The sequence below is a fragment of the Enhydra lutris genome, unplaced genomic scaffold (genome assembly GCF_002288905.1).
Source record: "Enhydra lutris kenyoni isolate GAN:26980312 unplaced genomic scaffold, ASM228890v2 scaffoldscaffold13, whole genome shotgun sequence".
In the NCBI taxonomy this organism is placed as follows: Eukaryota; Metazoa; Chordata; class Mammalia; order Carnivora; family Mustelidae; genus Enhydra; species Enhydra lutris.
The window spans coordinates 4,956,518-4,974,239 of record NW_019154097.1 but is presented as its reverse complement, the minus strand read 5'-3'; the positions used below and the strand labels follow the sequence as shown (position 1 = coordinate 4,974,239).

At 37.9% G+C, this 17,722-nt stretch overlaps 1 protein-coding gene across 9 annotated transcripts in view; it reads right to left on the bottom strand.

The window, feature by feature from the left end:
- Nucleotides 1-6,332: 6,332 nt before the first annotated feature.
- LOC111145797 (maternal embryonic leucine zipper kinase) overlaps nt 6,333-17,722 on the bottom strand; it is an 86,599-nt gene continuing 75,209 nt past the window's right edge. For all 9 annotated transcript variants that reach the window (XM_022501017.1, XM_022501016.1, XM_022501020.1 and 6 more), the window contains 4 exons: nt 17,545-17,641; nt 16,385-16,553; nt 9,012-9,115; nt 6,333-6,850 (listed from right to left, as the gene is read on the bottom strand). In XM_022501017.1, coding sequence (XP_022356725.1) covers nt 6,673-6,850; nt 9,012-9,115; nt 16,385-16,553; nt 17,545-17,641 — 548 coding nt within the window. In that variant the 3' untranslated portion in view covers nt 6,333-6,672. The remainder of the gene's footprint in view (nt 6,851-9,011; nt 9,116-16,384; nt 16,554-17,544; nt 17,642-17,722) is intronic.

Genomic DNA, 17,722 nt, shown 5'->3' with positions numbered 1-17,722 from the left:
CCAGGTGTTCTCCTGGCTTGATAGCTCATTTCTTTTTATTGTTGAAAAATATTCAATTGTATGGGTGTACCACAGTTTGTGTAGCCATTCACATACTGAAGAATATTTTCGTTGCTTCAAATTTTTGGCAATTATGAATAAGTCTTGGTGTGGACCTCAGTTTTCAAATCCACTGGGCAAAGATGTAGGAACACAATTACTGAATTATATGGGGTGAGTATGCTTAGCTTTCTAAGAAACTATCAAACTGGCATCCAAAGTGGCTGTGCTATTTTGCATTTCTACCAGCAATGCATGAGAGATCCTGTTGCTCTACATCTTTGTCAGAATTTGGTATTGTCAGTTTCTTGGATTTTAGCCATTCTAATAGGTGTGTTGTGGTATCTTGTTTTAATTTGAAATTCTCTAATGACAAATGATGTTGAGCATCTTGTCATACCTTGATTTGCCATCTGTGTATCTTCTTGGGTGAAGTATGTGTTCAGATCATTTGCCCCTTTTTAAAAATTGTGTTGTCTTCTTCTGGTTGGGTTTTAAGAATTCTTTTATATTTTGATAGAAGTCATTTATCAGATGTATTTAGCAAATATTTTCTTCCATTCTGTAGACTGTCTTTTCTCTTTTTTTGATGGTGTCCTCTGAAGTTCTTAACTTTGGTAAAGTCCAATGTATCTATTTTTCCACTTGTTGCTTGTACTTTTCATGTCATGTCTAAGTAACCATTACCTAATCCAAGATTGTATTTACTCCCACACATTTTTAATGAATTTTTATCATTTTAGCTTTTATATTTAGGTTCTGATCCTATTTTTTCTTTTTTAACATTTATTTATTTTACAGAAAGAGTGAGAGGCAGAGACAGAGCATGAGCAGGGGGGAGAAAGCAGAGGGTGAGAGAGAAGTAGACTTTCTGCTGAGCAGTGAACCTGATATGGGCTCGATCCCCAAACCGTGGGATCATGACCAGAGCTGAAGGGAGACACTTAACCAACTGAGCCACCAGGTGTCCCATGGTTCTGATCCATTTTAAGTTAATTTTTTACACGGTGTGAGGGAGGAGTCCAACTTCATTTTTGCATGTGAACATCCAATTATCTGAATATCATTTGCTTTTATTTTTTTTAAGATTTTATTTTTAAGCAATCTCCACACCCAATGTGGGGCTCAAACTCATAATTCTAAGATGAAAAGCCGCATGCTCTACCTACTGAGCTAGCCAGGCACCCCTGAATGCCATTAATTAAAAAGACTATTCTTTCCCCAACTGAAACGTCCTGGTATCTTTGTCAAAAATCAGTTGACCACTGTGATGGGCAGAAGAATCCCCCCACACCACAGACATCACATCCTAATTCCTGGAATCTATGAATATGGTATGCTACATGTCAAAGGAGAATCAAGCTTACAAATGGAATTAAAGTTGCCAAACAGCTAACTCTAAGACAGGGAACTACTCCTGCAAGACATGAGCAGGCCCAATGTAACCATTACGGTCTCTAAAAATGGAAGAGGGGGGGAGAAGAGTTTAGAGTCAGGGGGAAATGTGATCGTGCAAAAGCATAATACAATGTGAAAAGGACTCAATTTGCCTTCGTCTGAAGATGGAAGGAAGAGGGTCAAAAGCTGAGAAATGTGGGTAGCCTCCGGAAGTTAGAAAATGCAAGGAAATAGATCCTAACTCAGAGCCTACAGAAAGACTTTCAAAAATATAACTCTATAGGCCTATATTACATAATAATCAGTCATAAAAATAAGCTCTTTAAAATGTACAAAATCACTGTGGAACCAAGAAGCTGAAAGTCTTTTAATTCTTGTTTTCTTAGTGGACTATATTCTTCTTATGCAGAGGAAGACATTTAGAATTTCTTACTTTCACTAAGATTCACATAACAAACTCAATTGTAGCAAATTACACTGAATTAGTGAAGTTTTCCTACATCATAACCAGTTTGTGTAAGACTGCTGCTTTAAAAACTGAAATCTTTTGATACATATAGTATATAATCATGCTTTCCTATATGGGACAATTTCAGGAGAGAGGTATTACACCTATTTCTAGCACAGGAAAGAACATGCATTTTGGAGCCTGTCGTGCCTGAATCAAATCCAATACACTTCCAAGTTTTATGACCTTGAGAGAGAGATTACTTTGCCTGTCTGAACCTCAGCCTTCTCTTTTGTAAAAAGGGATACCCCTAGCCTTGCAGAGTTAGTGCAGACTAAATGAGTTAATATGTATGTGATTTGAAAACATTTATTTAAATCTGGGGTCACTAAACTTTTTTTGTAAATACCTTATGATAGTAAATACTTTGTGCTTTGCAGGTCATACAGTCTCTGTCAAATTCACTCAACTCTGCCACTCTAACACAAAAGCAGTCATAGATAATATGAACACAGCTGTGTTCCAATGAAATTATCAAAAAAGGCTACAGGGTGGCCCACAGACCAGTTTGCTGATGCCGGATATAAATCATGCAGTGAAGAGTCTGGCACATAGTGGGTATTTAATCTTAGGTAGTTATACTATGATCATTACTTTATTTCTCCTTATCACAGCCAGCAAACACAACCTTTTATCACTCCTGCAACTCATTCACCATTCTATCACCCTCAATTTGCAAAATATTCAAAATGACCTAAAATGCTGCTGCCAAAGCTTCTGCAGTCGCTCTACCCCCAATATCCAAATAAATGATTCATTATCTTCCACACTGTTAATGGACCATGGATACTACGGCAGATAGGAGCTTACCACCACTGGTTTCAGTTCAGAACTTAAATCCCTCTTATGACCTTTCCTATGAATGGCTGTCCAACATGTCTGAACACGTCCAGTGACAGGGAAAACACTATATTCCCAGGCACAGTCTTCTGTCAGGTAGCTTGGAGTATTTCTGAAAGCTCTATTGTGAGCTTAACTTCAATATGGTTCAGCTTTGTAAGTGTATGCTGAGTCCCTGCCGCAGCCCAGGTACTACTAAATGCTAGGAACACAAAGGCGAATATGATATGACCTCTACCTCCAACTTCTCACTGGACTTACTTTGCGTGCTACTATCACCAAAACAAGTCTCCTGTTTTCCCCTCGTGACAGACCTTCAGGTATTTGAGGGTTAACACTACCTAAGTGTTCTTCAGATTCCAAACTCTCAATTCCTTCAACCAGTCTTCGCAAGTTCATCACTTCTTCACGTTGCCTTCCTCTGGACATAAAATTCACACACACCATCCAAAGAAGTCCAGGTGTGGCTGAGCAATGGAAAGGGAAGCCAACTTAAAATTAAGCAGGTTTAGTTCAGTGTCAACCATCTAAACCATATTTGCCTTTTAGGATCTAACCCACCCTCATTTACTCAACTCCCAGCTACACCCCTTTAATTTCCAAATGGCTCTATAGATTTAGAGCTAAGTGATAGATTTTAGATGCTATGGCAACAATTAACATTTATTTTCCTTAAAGAAAAGCAAGATTTAGCCCAAATAGCAATGAAGTTACTTATTTTTACTTGATCCAGGTCGAGGGGTAGTAGAGCCAATGACAGCATTTCTAGGCTGAATTAATCCCCAAAAAAGATATTTAAAATTTTTAATTTTTTAAGGTAAATATACTAAAACTCCAGTGTAAAGACTATGGTTGTCAGACTAGATGTTTACAGAAGAAAATAGAATAGAAAATAGTCTCATATTTATAGAAAAGCTAAGCAGTATTTGGCATTTATGTGTGATGCATCCCGAAGTAAAAGGGACTTCCTACTGTGGTTCGTGCTCAAAAGTTTTTGCTCCAGACTGTGCCATCTGCCACAGGAATACAAGGGTGATTCTTCTCTTATGTTTTATAAAAATAGCTGGATTGGACTTTAGAAAATATAAAACTTTTGTTTTTCAAAAGACACTAACAAGGAAGTAAAAAGACTACCCACAGAATTAGAGAAAATATTTGCACATCACATATTTGGTAAGGGACTTACAGCAAGAACTACAGAATTCTCGCAACTTAACAATAAAAAGATAAACAAACAGATTCAATATGGGCAAAGGGTGTGAACAGATATTTCTCCAAAAAGATATATGACCAATAAGCACATGAAAAGATGCTCAACATCATTAGTCATTAGGGAAAAGCGAATCATAACCATAATGAGATACCACTGCACAGAGCTAAAATAAAAAAGACGGACAGTAACAAATGTTATAGCAAATGCAGAAATATTAGAACCCTCATATATCACTGGTGGGATCATAAAACGGGAAGTAGTTTGTCAGTTCCTCAAAATGTTAAATGACTCCACAATTCCACCCCAAGGTATATATAAACAAAACTGAAAACATGTTCATGCAAAAATTTGTACACAACTGTTCATAGCAACGTTATTTATAATAACCAAGAAGTATAAACAACCCGAATGTCTATCAACTGATAAATGGGTAGATAAAATGTGATAGAGCCATTCAATGGACTATTATTCAGCTGTAACATGGAATGAAGTGCTGACACAAGCTACAACAAAATGAATCTTGAAAACATTATTTATGTTAAGTGAAAGAAACCAGACCCAGCAGGCCACATACTGTATGAGCCCATGTACATGAAATGTCCAGAATACTCAGATCCAGACACAGGAAGTAGATTAGTGGGAGCCAGGGGCTGTGAGGTGGGGGAATGGGGAGTGACCACTGATGGACATAGGGTTGCCCTCTGAGGTGATGAAAATGTTCTAAAATTAGATTGCAGTAAGAGTTGCACAAACGTGAATATAGTAAAACCCACTGAATTATACACTTTAAAGAGGTGAATTTTTATGGTATGTGAATTATATTTCACTAAGCTGTTCTAAAAAAATTTAAAACCCTCTGACAGCTTCCCTTTGCCCAAACAGTTTAGTGGAACATTCGAGTTCCTCCCAGTTCTTCTGTCCCTTATTTCCAGCTAAATGTTTTACCCTCAACTCTGGCTATTTCCTCTTTGCACCACCTTCTGCTGTAAGGGCCTATTTAGCCAGAGCAGCTCCATCCTGACCCTGGCCCCAGCCCCCTTCAGGGAACTTACTTAAAACCCGGAAACCAGTCCCAGGTAACAAAGCCCAAATACAAGGGTGGGTCAGGCCAGGTGGAGGTATCCAATTGGTGGGGGTGCATACTGTCTCCCTAGCTACCAAGGAATATGGGCCCCGCCCTTTGGGTGTCCTTTGGCCGCCAATTCTGACAAAGGTGATAGGCTAGTTCAAATATCCACTATAGGGTAAATTGTAATTCAATTGGTCACTTATGTGTGGCCTAGCAGGACTGTGCAGCTTTCTCTGTGTTACAATCTTATTGGTCACCTGTGTGTGGCCAGGCCCAACCACATGGCATTTGCCCTTAAAGGCTAGTCTATAAGGCAGAGAGAGGTCGCCTCTTTGCAAGAGACGGCCCTGGCTGGTCAGTTTGATTCTCGATGCTTGGCGTGAAATAAAGCTTTGCTTGACCTTCGCTTTGTATCAGTCTTGCTCCTTTGACCATGGACCCAACACTGCCTCTACCCTAAATAAGGCAGCCATTTTATAGTTCCGTGCCTTTGCATATACTCTTCTTGCTGCCAAGAATGCTATATTCCCTCTTCTCTTTCTGAAGAACACCTATATATCCTTTAAGAACAAATACTGTTTCCTCTAAGAAATCATCCCTTAACCCTCTGAAGTTGGTCATCCCCTCTATACTATAAACACTAATTTATGCATCTGCCCCTAATAGATTCTGAGCTCCTTGAGTTAACTAGAAAATACCATCTTCAGCCCCTGAGCCTAATGTTTGTAAGCACTTAGTAAATGTTTACTGAATAAATGAGTGACAAAATACTCCTCTCACTACTGACTGGAGGTAGTGCTATTTTTCTCCAACTAGTTTAATTGGTAAAATCCATACAAATAAAACTTGAGTGCTAGCCTTTAGAGACCAATAAAATGAAATAAAAATACAAATTCCAGGCCAACATTGAGACTTAAGGAAAATTACCATAAAGTAACATTTCATGGGGGTTCATAGTTCAGATACTTATCATTGTTGACCGAACACACTTACTGAAGTCAATAGTCTTTTATTCAACATATTAAATGTGCTGTTTAACTCTGGTAACCACAGCTGTGACTTAGTTAACGATCTCAATAAATCCTACTTAAATCAGAGACAGGAAAAAATTATGCAAATGAATTCTTATCTGTTTTTCTGCCCAAGGCATATTTGATAACAGATAAAACATCTCCAAATAGTCTCTACTTAATAGTCAGGAAGCCATTTGAGGTTTTGTTTGGATCAAAATCAAATACAAAGAAGAGGAGAAGCCTGCTATATTCACAAATGATTTTATTTCAAAAAGAAATTATACATTTAAAAGGAGACATAGTTAAGAGCTTACGTTCACATATGGAAGTGAATCTAGGAAAGTCAACAGTTATTAATATACAAGGCCACATGATTAAAAAAGACAGTAATAGATAATGACAGATGCGCACGCCTTAGTTCATTGGCAAAATATCTTTTGTTTAAGAACAAAAAGATATTGGTCCTTAACACAGCTCTTTAGAAACAAGTCTGTAGTTCCAAAGAACTTTAAAGATCAAACCAGTCATACCAGTCTCCACATAGGCTGTATCACACCCATATTCATCCAGCAGAGGGGGAACCAGCCAGCAATTATACCTTGCAGCTAGACAGTATGTCTTCCACTAATCTCTTGTAAACCCAGGCATCACCCTTAAGCCGCTGCCTCCTGATACCCACCACATCGGGTTTTTGAAGCTGGCACACTTCTAGTTCAAACTGCATTGTCACTTTACCAAAATCTGACTGTGTTTGACACTTCAGTGTATAGCTACGAAAAACAAGATAAGAAACCAGTTAGTAGGAGCACCATGAATATTCTGTAGAATATAAGAGATTTCTAAGCCTCCAGGAGGCCAGTGGTGAAAATGAACCATTATTTCACATTAAGCAATCTATTACTGCTTACACTTCCCAAATGATTTAGCTATACCTTAGTCATGGAGCATGACTGGTGTTTTCCCAGAAGTTGAACTAGGATCTCAGGGAAGAATAAAGATGAAAGGCTTTATCAGAATTTTCCCTTGTCCAAAGAAAAGCCCTTCTTTTGGAGCCGCCCATGCCATTCATGCTCAAGAGATCTTCTGGTCTTCTTTATGTATCTCTTTCAACAGTGTAAGCTGTGAGCATTAGGCCATTTCCACAATGTTCACAACAAAGGAAAGTGCAGGGAAGATTAAGAGTTTTTTGTGTGTGTGCACCTCATCAGAAAATTCTGTCTTTCATATAAATAAAGCTGAAGCTACCAACCTGTCAGAAGGGCATATGTTTTTGAGGTTTTTCTAATAGTAATAAGAGGTTAGGATGGTTACACTTTATGGCAGAGTTATAACAGAAAGCCCATGGAGATGGTATATTCCCATGGTTGAAACACATGGTGGATATAACTAGAACTGCAACATAACAGCTCTGATGATGGGAGGGTCCAGTCCAAACGAAGCCTTAAACATGTCTTAAGAAACAGATATGTTCCTGTAAAGTTAGATAAATTGAATTCATGTGAATTAATTTTTTAATTAGTTTGCATATTTTAGTTTGTCTTACTAATCTTCAATAAATAATTAGCAATAGGATCTATTTTAAATTTCAGTTCCCTAAACATTTAGAGGCAGGTGATTAGGCAGGGTTCCACGGAAGTGTGGAGAAATTACTTGTATCTGTTATGAGGTTTCACAAAATATCATCCTTTTTCTTACTAATTTGGATCTGTGTTTGGGGTCTTGATCTCTTAAAAATGAGCAGTCATTATCAGAAATGCCAAAAGGAGTACCCTATAGTTAAGGTTCCTGATGGGAATATGAAGCGGAGAGCAATTCAGTCCATGGAAGAGAAAAACCAATTCTTCTGGTTTGGAAAAAGATCATAATGGAATACAGTTGAGATTAGCAACATCACACCACTAAAAAACAGCTTTCATTCCTCTGCTTCTTCACAAAGTAGTTTAAAACAAACAGAAAAGTTAAAAAGGAAAAAAAAAGGATCAAAGTGGAGACTTTGCAGTTGATCAGGAAGTCAGAAGAATAAATTATTGGTTAACAGCTAGTTGGTGATTGGAAAGAGAGATCATATGCTGAAGGAAAGATTATTGAAGGCTTTCTGATATAGATTTGGCTAGAGGTTCTGGAACCATCGATACAGCCCAAGCATGAAGTCAGAGTGAGTTATGTCTGTTCTGATCATACCTAACGAAGAAAGCAAGGGTTCAGGTAAGGAATGCTTGCCAACATTTACAGATAATGAAAAATAAAATTATTTTGCAAAAGATTATTTCTTAAAATCTTACTCTACATTGAATATTCTAGTTAAATATTTTGTTACATCTATTAGTGGCTCTTTTTATCTGCCTCAATAATGAAATTTTAGAGACATAACTGGAAATGCTTAGAAATATGAACACCTTAGGTAATGAGAAGAGGTCTGGCCATTCAGACCATGAGATCACAGCCACAGAGGCTTTGCTGGCAGCTCACTCAACAGTGGAAGAGAGTTCAGGTGAAATAATTTAATAAAGTGCTGAAAACCCAGTCCTGTCCAACAGTAAGCCATAAAGGAAAGGGTTCCATATAAATCCCTAATTGGTTTGAGGCGTCTCTAAATTTAGATTGCAGTTTATAAATATTATTAAAAAGCAGAACACCAGAGGAAAATAGAGGACTGAAAAGAAAACTGGAAGAAGTTCGGATTTTTCCCATTTTGAAAAGTCTATTCCTATTCTGAAAGGTCCTATTTTGAAAGTGGTGACAATATGGCACTAGCTCATATAACATCGAGACTAAATTATGAACAATGACACTAGCATAAAAGCTTTTTTGATGAAAACGAGGTGGGAGAAATATTTTTTAAAAAAGAGAAGAGAAGAATCAATACACGTCTTCTCAAAGCTCAATAGATAGCAAGCAATAAATGCAACAGCCTCTAAGAGTGCTTCTTACCCCTTTTGTACAAAGTCAACGTGCTTCTTTGGAAGAATAGACATTATTTCATTCAAGAGTTGATCTGGATTCACTAATCGGGTTGTAGTCACATTATAGTGAAGCTTAAAAAAGAAAAACAAGGGGTGAGAAGTAAATCTTTACATCAACACAAAGACCATCCTGCCTAACTGAGAGAACCCAAACTCATTATAGTACCAGTTCAAAGGGAAACATTCCAGAGAAATACAGAAACAATTTACAACCAACTCTTGGTAATAAGCTAAAGTAAGATGGCACTGAAGAGCTTGGAGAAATCATGTTCACTTGTAACTACATCCATATCATCCTTTTTAACCTTTCATCCTCCTCTCCTACCAATCATTTTAAAGAAATGCATAAATAATAATTAACATGTCTATTTGAACTTCACTTGTTTCTCTCTTCCCATGCTATGCTAGAGATAGTAACAGTCCTAAAATGTAAACTGTCAGAAATGACACAAATGCCCTAGGAAACGTTGTTTGTATATACAGTTGACCCTTGAACAACACAGGAGTTAGGGACACTGACGCCCCACAAAGTAAAAAATCAACATATAACTTTGGACTCCCCCAAAACTTAATAGCATTTGTTGACCAAAAGCCTTACAGATATGTAGTAGTCAATTAACACATATTCTCTATATGTATTTTTTTTGTTATTTTGTTTTTGTTTTCTAGAGAGAGATAGAGCATGTGAGCAGGGGCTTGGGGGGAGAAGGGCAGAAGGAGAGAGAGAGAGAATCCCTGGCAGGTGCAGCATGAAGGCTGACATGGGGCTCGATCTCACAACCCTGAGATCATGACCTGAGCCAAAATCAAGAGTTGGACACTTAACCAATTGAGCCACACAGGCACCCCTATAGACATATATTATATACTATACCCTTATGATAAAGCAAGCTAGAGAAATGAAAATGTTATTAAGAAAATACTAAGGAGAGAAAATACTTTTACAGTACTGTACTGTATTTATCAATACTGTAAGTTTACACTGTATACAAGATGAATCATCTGTTAGAAACCTACATCAATAGTCTTACATGACACAAAACACTATAGATATTACATGTATTACTGATACTAGATATAAAAAACGAAAAGATAATGTGAAAAAGAAAGTTGTATTTATTTACAGGTATAGTGATTCACGCATTGAGAACAAGGGAGCAGCAATCGGATTGCTTTGTGATAGCCTAGTGTAATCAACACGATCGCTTCACAGTAGCTTAGACTATACACTAATGAATAAATGATTATAAAATTTTTATGGGATACAGTAATACAGTCATACTCATAATACAGTATTAGAAACATTTTTTTAAAAACCACTTGCTGGTGATGATAGGCTGAGACGTAGTTTCTCCAATCACAAGAGAAGCATACTGTACAGTAACATAATTCTTTGAAAGCAAAGTTATACAACAGTAAGAAAACTAACACATTACTAATTTTATAGTAAATACCACTCACCTTATGTCTAAGTAAAGACAGACAATCCACTTCTGTGAGTCCTGCACACAATGTTCTACACAATGAATACTTAGGCAAATGATGATGACACAAAAATGTCTCTTATGATTCTTGTACTGCTATGAGATATTCACACGAAGACACAGATATGCATAGATAAGTTTACTAACTGTATGGCATGATGATGGTTTACTGTTCATTAAGTGAAAATGGATCAGCATAAAGGCCTTCATCCTCATCTTCATGTTGAGCAGGCTGAGAAGGAGGAGGAAGAGGAAGGGTTGGTCTTGCTGTCTCAGGGGTGGCAGAGGTGGAAGACGTAGAAGGGGAGGTAGGAGGGGCAGGCACACTTGGAGGAACTTTATGGAAGTACATCGTAATTTCTGTCTGACTTTATGCTTTTTCATTTCACTGAAAATGTTTCTGTACGGTACCAATCCTCCTTCTACTGTTTGCTTTAGTTTCAGTGCTCATATCATAAAAGGATCCATGTCATAAAAGGAATCAAAAGCAGTCCTGAATAAAGGAAACCTTTCAACCAGACTATCTAATGTCAATGTGCTTTCTGGCACTGCTTCTTCTATGTCTTCTTCCTCATTATCTGTCACAGTTTCAGAAGCATTTATCTCCATCAACTCGTCTTCTGCTCATTCTTCTGGTGTGGTGTCTATTGGTTCTTGAATTTCTCCAAGATCCATATCTTGAAACCCTCCCACACATACCTTTTCTTTTTTTTTTTCTTTGCCATATCTACAAACTCCTTCATGATTTCCTTGCTTGGCTCTGTCATAAATCCTGTGAAGTCATACACAATATGCGGACAGTTTTCTCCAACAGAAATTCATCGTTTCCGGCTTGATGGCTTTCACGACTGTTTCTGTTAGAACAATGGCATCTTCAATGATGTAATCCTTCTAGACTTTGAATGACGTTCTCTTCCATAACACTGACAAACCTTTCCAGAGAGTACTAGGTGTAATGAGACTTAAAGGTCCTTATGACCCCCTTTTCTTGAGGCTGAATTAGAGACATTGTATTTGGGGACAAGCAGACCACTTTGACACCTTCAGTGTTGAACTCAGGGGGTTCTGGGGGACCCAGCAGCTTTACCCAATATCAAAAGAACTTTAATAGGTAATCCTTTACTGGCAAGGTACTTCTTGACTTCAGGGACAAAGCACTGATAGAATCAATCCAGAAAAAGGGTTCTCGTCTAGACCTTCTTGTACAACCAAAAGACTGGCAGCTGGTGGGCATCTTTTCCCTTCAAGACTTGGGAGCTAGCAGCTATATAAAAAAGGCAGTGCTAGTCATAACCCCAACTGTACTGCATGAAACAACAGAGTTAGACCATCCCTCCCTGCCTTAAATGTTGGTGCTCCTTCTCCTTTTTTACTAGTAAATGTCTTTTGTGGCACTGCCCCCACCCCCAGAATAGGGTATTTTTGTCTGCATTAAAAACCTGTTCAAAATTAAACAAACAAACAAAAAAACCTGCTCAGGAAGATATCCTTTTTCCTCAATGATTTTCTTAATGGCATCTGGGAACCAGTATCTACTGCCTCTTGGTCAGCAGAAGTTGTTTTTCCTGTGATTCTGAACCTTTTAAAACCAAACCTCTTTCTAAAATTATCAAGCCATCCTTTGCCAGCATTAAATTCTCCAACTTTAGATACTTCACCTTCCTTTTGCTTTAAGTTCTCATAACATGACTTCATCTTTTCTCAAATCATATTAAAGTTTATAGGTATGCCTTTTTATCTGCCTTTCAATCCTGCACCCACATAAAAGCTGCATTTTCAACATGAGATTTTAAAAAAGAGCATTTTGCAAAAAGTGCAAGGTTTTTGTGCCTGTTGGCATAACTGCAGCAAGGCTCCACAAATTCCCCCCTACCGTTTTTTTTAAACAATGGTCCTTTTACTGGATTTATTTATTTTGAAATGGTGGGTGACCATAGCTGCAGACCTCAATCTATGGTATATATCAAGCAATTCAACTTTTTCTTGTAATGTCATGACTTTTCTGTGCTTCTTGGGGGTACTTCTAGCATCACTAGTGGCACTTCCTATGGATCCCCTAGCATTATTCAAGGTTTACGGCATTGCCCTAAAATGATGAAAGAATACGCAGGAACAGCCAGTGATCATTTTTTACTGTAATATACAATTTACTGAAGAGATGAACTGCTCACATGGAAATGATTAGCATCACACAGTGTTTTTCATGGGATTTTATTTAACTTTATCTTTTCTTTTTTAAGTTTTTTTTTTATTATTATTTATCTGAGAGAGAGAGCACACGAGCAGGGTGAGAGGCAGAGGACAATCAGACTCCACCTGAGCAGGGAGCCCGATGCAGGGCTCAATCCCAGGACCCCGAGATCATGACCGAAGCTGAAATCAAGAGATGGACATTTAACCCACTGAGCCACCCAGGCGCCCCACATCACGCAGCATTTTTAAGCAGATACTTGTTACACAAGCTCACCGCAAGAGCAACAAAAGGTAGCTATGAAATTATTATAGTAGTACAACATGTATTATAGTTGATTTTATGCAGTTATGATTTAATACTGCACCTTTAAGTTTGTTCACATTTCTCTCAACTGTGAATGGCACCATATACAGTATGTTTGTGTGCATAAGTTTTGATAAATTTTAACTTTTTATAATATATGTTTATATCTTATGTTTTTAAATGATAAAATAGACTAATATCTACATATATCTTATGCACTCATGACATAACTGTTTCTCAATTTTTTTGATATTTCTAGGCTATGTGGTTTCTGAGTTTTTCCAAATTGTTGCAAATCCCCCCCAAATCTGCCCAATATATTTGTTGAAAAAAATATACATATAAGTGACCCACACAGTTCAAACCCATGTTGTTCAAAGGGTCAACTGTAGTTTTATTTTAGTATTTACATATTTGTTCTAATCTGATTTGGAAAAACATAATTAGCAAAAACTAATAATATATAGTTTCTTTTTTTTTTTTTTAGATTTATTTATTTATTTATTTGACAGACAGATCACAAGTAGGCAGAGAGGCAGGCAGAGAGAGAGAGAGGAGGAAGCAGGCTCTCTGCTGAGCAGAGAGCCCGATGTGGGGCTCGATACCAGGACCCTGGGATCATGACCTGAGCCGAAGGCAGAGGCTTTAACCCAATGAGCCACCCAGGCACCCAATAATATATAGTTTTTTTAAAAATAAATTCAAGGGGTGCCTGAGTGGCTCAGTCGGTTGAGCATCGACTCTTGATTTTGGCTCAGGTGATGCTCTTACACACTCAGCGGGGAATTTGCTTGAAAATTCTCTTTTCTCTCTCCCTGTGCTTCCCGAATTCGCACACAGATGTTCTCTCCTTACAATAAATAAATCTTTAAAAAACAATAAAAAAACTCAAGTTTTTAAAAAGTTAGCCATCTTAATTGTGGTATTAATTTCACAGGTGTTTATTTATATAATGCCAAAGTATATTAATCATGCATTTTTTAAAATTTTTTTTAAAGATTTTATTTATTTATTTGACAGAGATCACAAGTAGGCAGAGAGGCAGACAGAGAGAGCAGGAAGCAGGCTCCCCGCTGAGCAGAGAGCCTGATGCGGGGCTCCATCCCAGGACCCTGAGATCATGACCTGAGCCGAAGGCAGAGGCTTTGACCCACTGAGCCAATCAGGTGCCCCGAATCATGCATTTTTAGTAAGTACAGTTTACTTACGTCAATTACACCTCTGTAAATTTGTTTTTTTTTTTTAAAGAGTCAATATAAAGAAAATGCCAGATAAATAACAGGGCAGATGATATGCCACTGTGAAGGTGAGTTAAATGACGAGTTTAGGAACCCAGCTTCAGGTTATAAAAGCTAATGCAGGACCTTTTGTCTGCTGGGTTCCCATCCAGGGCTATTTCGTCAAACTAAATTGACTTTGTCAAGAAATAAGCAGAACACTTTCAAATCACAATTTTAGTGATACCTTTTGTAAAATAAAGAATTAACCCTAATTTGTTTAAGTTTCAGATTTTTACAGATTGCTTCTTACAAAAGGGCTTAACTACATGATTTGCTATCTTAACAATGTAAGGTGTTCTTTGTACCATCCTTTTAAATTTTCTGTAAATTTATAATCTTTTAATATAAGAGGTAGGGAGGGGGAAAAAATGAAACTAATTTCCTAAAGCAAGCTCTGCAATTCTGCAAAAACTTAAAGCATTATAAAGGGTTAAAGATCCAAAGTAAGGTCAAGTTTCCAATGTAAGGTGTGTGCTAATTAGGACTGTGGTTCTGCTCCATTGGGGTTAAAATGCTCAACATGGATAGAAACAATGCTACTCAACTCTGGAACACCTGATAAAATAGAACATTTCATGTGCATCTCACAGAGACAGCTTTATTTACACATCCCAGCTCTGTGAAGTTGCTGGGGTAGAGATTATCTCCAATTTTTACAAATAAGAAAACTGAAGCAGTCGAGGATAAAATGGCTTATCCAAGCTACACAGTATGAAGCTGAGGCTAGAACCCAGGTCTTCTCATTCCCAAACTATATCTTGGAAGTATTAGGGAATACCTGGAAAAGTCAACTAACACAGCAGTTCTTATTGCAAAATGTATTCAGGTGCCAAACAATTTACACAGGTGAACACTTTCAGCATATTATCCATCAGTATCTGAAAACTGCTTGGCCTCTCAATAATGTATATGATTGGACATGTTTCCTTAATTTCATCTGTTTTTCAGGGAAATGACACTATGGTTTTCTTAATCCCAATGTCAGGATTTAAAATATTTCAGAATGGTCTCCATCTAGAGAAATCTTAGAACAAAAGGACAAAGTATACTTAATGAACAGAGATGTGCAAAACTTCTCGGTGCATTATACAAGTTCAACAAGGCAACAAATATTAATGGAGAAGTCCTATCTTCTTCCACTTTAAAACACGACATAAACGAATATTCTCCCCTGAAGCACACTTCTGCCCAACAGCTCATCATTTTCTTTCCAAACCTGTCCAGATTCGCTCCCAAAGAGTCTCAGTGCAAAAACTAAACACAGACCCACTCCCCAAACCATAGGGAACATTGCCATCTTCACTGACCGCCTTCACGCCCCACACGTCTTGGAACATGTTTTTATCACAGCACAGAACACCATCCCTGGCTGTCTTCACTGCCACTCTATGAGATCCTTAGTGACGTGGGCTGTATCTTTTCATACCTTTACCTCTTACTTCCCCCAAACAAATATGTTATTCATTAGATGTCTGAAGGAATGCTGAGAGAATCCAAGAGAATAAAGAAGTATTTTATATCCATAATAACTTTTTTCCTTTCTTTTACCAGTTGAACATATTGTCCACACCACTGACACATTAAAGAGTAACAGGACTATCAAATAAGGTCTAAATCTCTTGGGCCTGTGAGGACCTCTCGGCCTACCTTCCCAGTCTGCTGCTATTTTCTTCACATACAACACACTCAAAGTTCAAATTCACTTCCTATGCATTCAAATACTTTGTGAGGGCCTACAAAGGTATCCGTGTGTCAGGGACTTTCCCACATGCCAGAGATATGACAATTAAGCTCTAGTCCCCATCCTCGAGGCAGCTCTCAATTCCTCATAGATGCCCCATGTTTCCCCACCTCCATGTTGCCTCTGTGATTAACTGCTGAGTATTTTAACTACAGTAATTTGCTCCTTAAAAGGAACAAGTGTGTGTGTGTGTGTATATATATATATATATATATATACACATATATTCATTCTGCATTCTCAAAGCCCATTGCATCAAAATGCATGAAATAAAAAAATAAAAAGTCCAGTTAGCAGTCAGCTTCAGAAAACCATATTAAAGCATTCCAGTCCACTTACCTTTAGTCTTCTTGGCCCGTCTTTGGCAGAGCCCTTCCTTTTGCTCCTGGTAAGCACAGTGATAACCTTATCCAATCCCCTTTCAAGGCTCCCAAACACTTTGGTTCCTTTTCTCTTTGGAGTATCCTCTACATGTGCTTGGTTGAGATCCAGTTCCACTGAGCGACATCTTAAAATTAAAAATCCATGAGTAAAGCTGGGCGTCCTGGCAGCTGGGGCCCTCACAGTCCACTCGAGCATGCTCACTCTCCAGGAAGCACAAAAGCCATCTCCCACTGGAAATGTAGTCATCACTCCTCCCCTCGACCAACTGCCATTTGGCAAAACTATTTCTCCCCTAGCTTTTTTTTAAAAGTCAATATACAGAAAAGTTGAGTGAATAGTACAGCAAACATCCATATATCCTCTTAGATTCAACAGTTGTTAGTATTTTGCCACATTTGCTTTCTCTACATAGATACATAAGTAAATATATTAAATGTATGTGCATCTTTGCTGACCAATCTGAAAGTAACCTGCATGAAGATATCCTGAGACTTCACCCTGAAACACTTCAGCACACATAGCCAATGAATAAGGACCTCTTCTACATAACCAAAATACCAACAGGACATCAAGAAAATTAATAATAATGCCATAGTACTATCTAATATCTAGTTCATGGTCTAATTTCCCCAACTGTCCTCAAAATGGATGTGGCTTAAAAAAAAATAGCTATAAAAGACAAGGAAGAGTCATGAATGCTGCAAAGCTGTCCCCACAAGAGGAATGAGTTTTCTCTGAATCACCCATTGGTATCTTTACTATCTGAGAAACAGCTGTTAGTGGATGTCTATATTCTGCCAGCAGAAGCGTATGAAGAGATGGGCCTCAGAAAGGGTACCACCTGGCTGGGGCCAGGGCCACTGTCTTCCCAGCCTGCCGTATGGTGAAGTGTCAGTCCTATTCCAGAGGATTTTCAGAATTCCACCCCATGAGGAAGGCAGCAGCAACAGCTCTAGGAATGGCCACAGACCACTGTCATTCAGCTAGACATTCCCACAGTCTCCAACTTAATTTATACAATGGTTTATTACCTTAATCAGGTTTATCATACATGAAAAAAGGAAATCTAGTTATATATACTGAAGATTAAAGAATCTAAAAAACAGAACACTTACCGCCTCTCAGGGCTAATGACACCTGTCATTAACTTCTCTGTTCCTGCTGAATTTGTTGGCGTTTTAATTGGGGTTTCTTTCAGGCACTGGTTTCTGGCTATTAGAAAAACAAGAAACACAAACCATGTGCAGGTGACATATTATGGTTTCAAAACTTCTTTAAATAACACATACATCA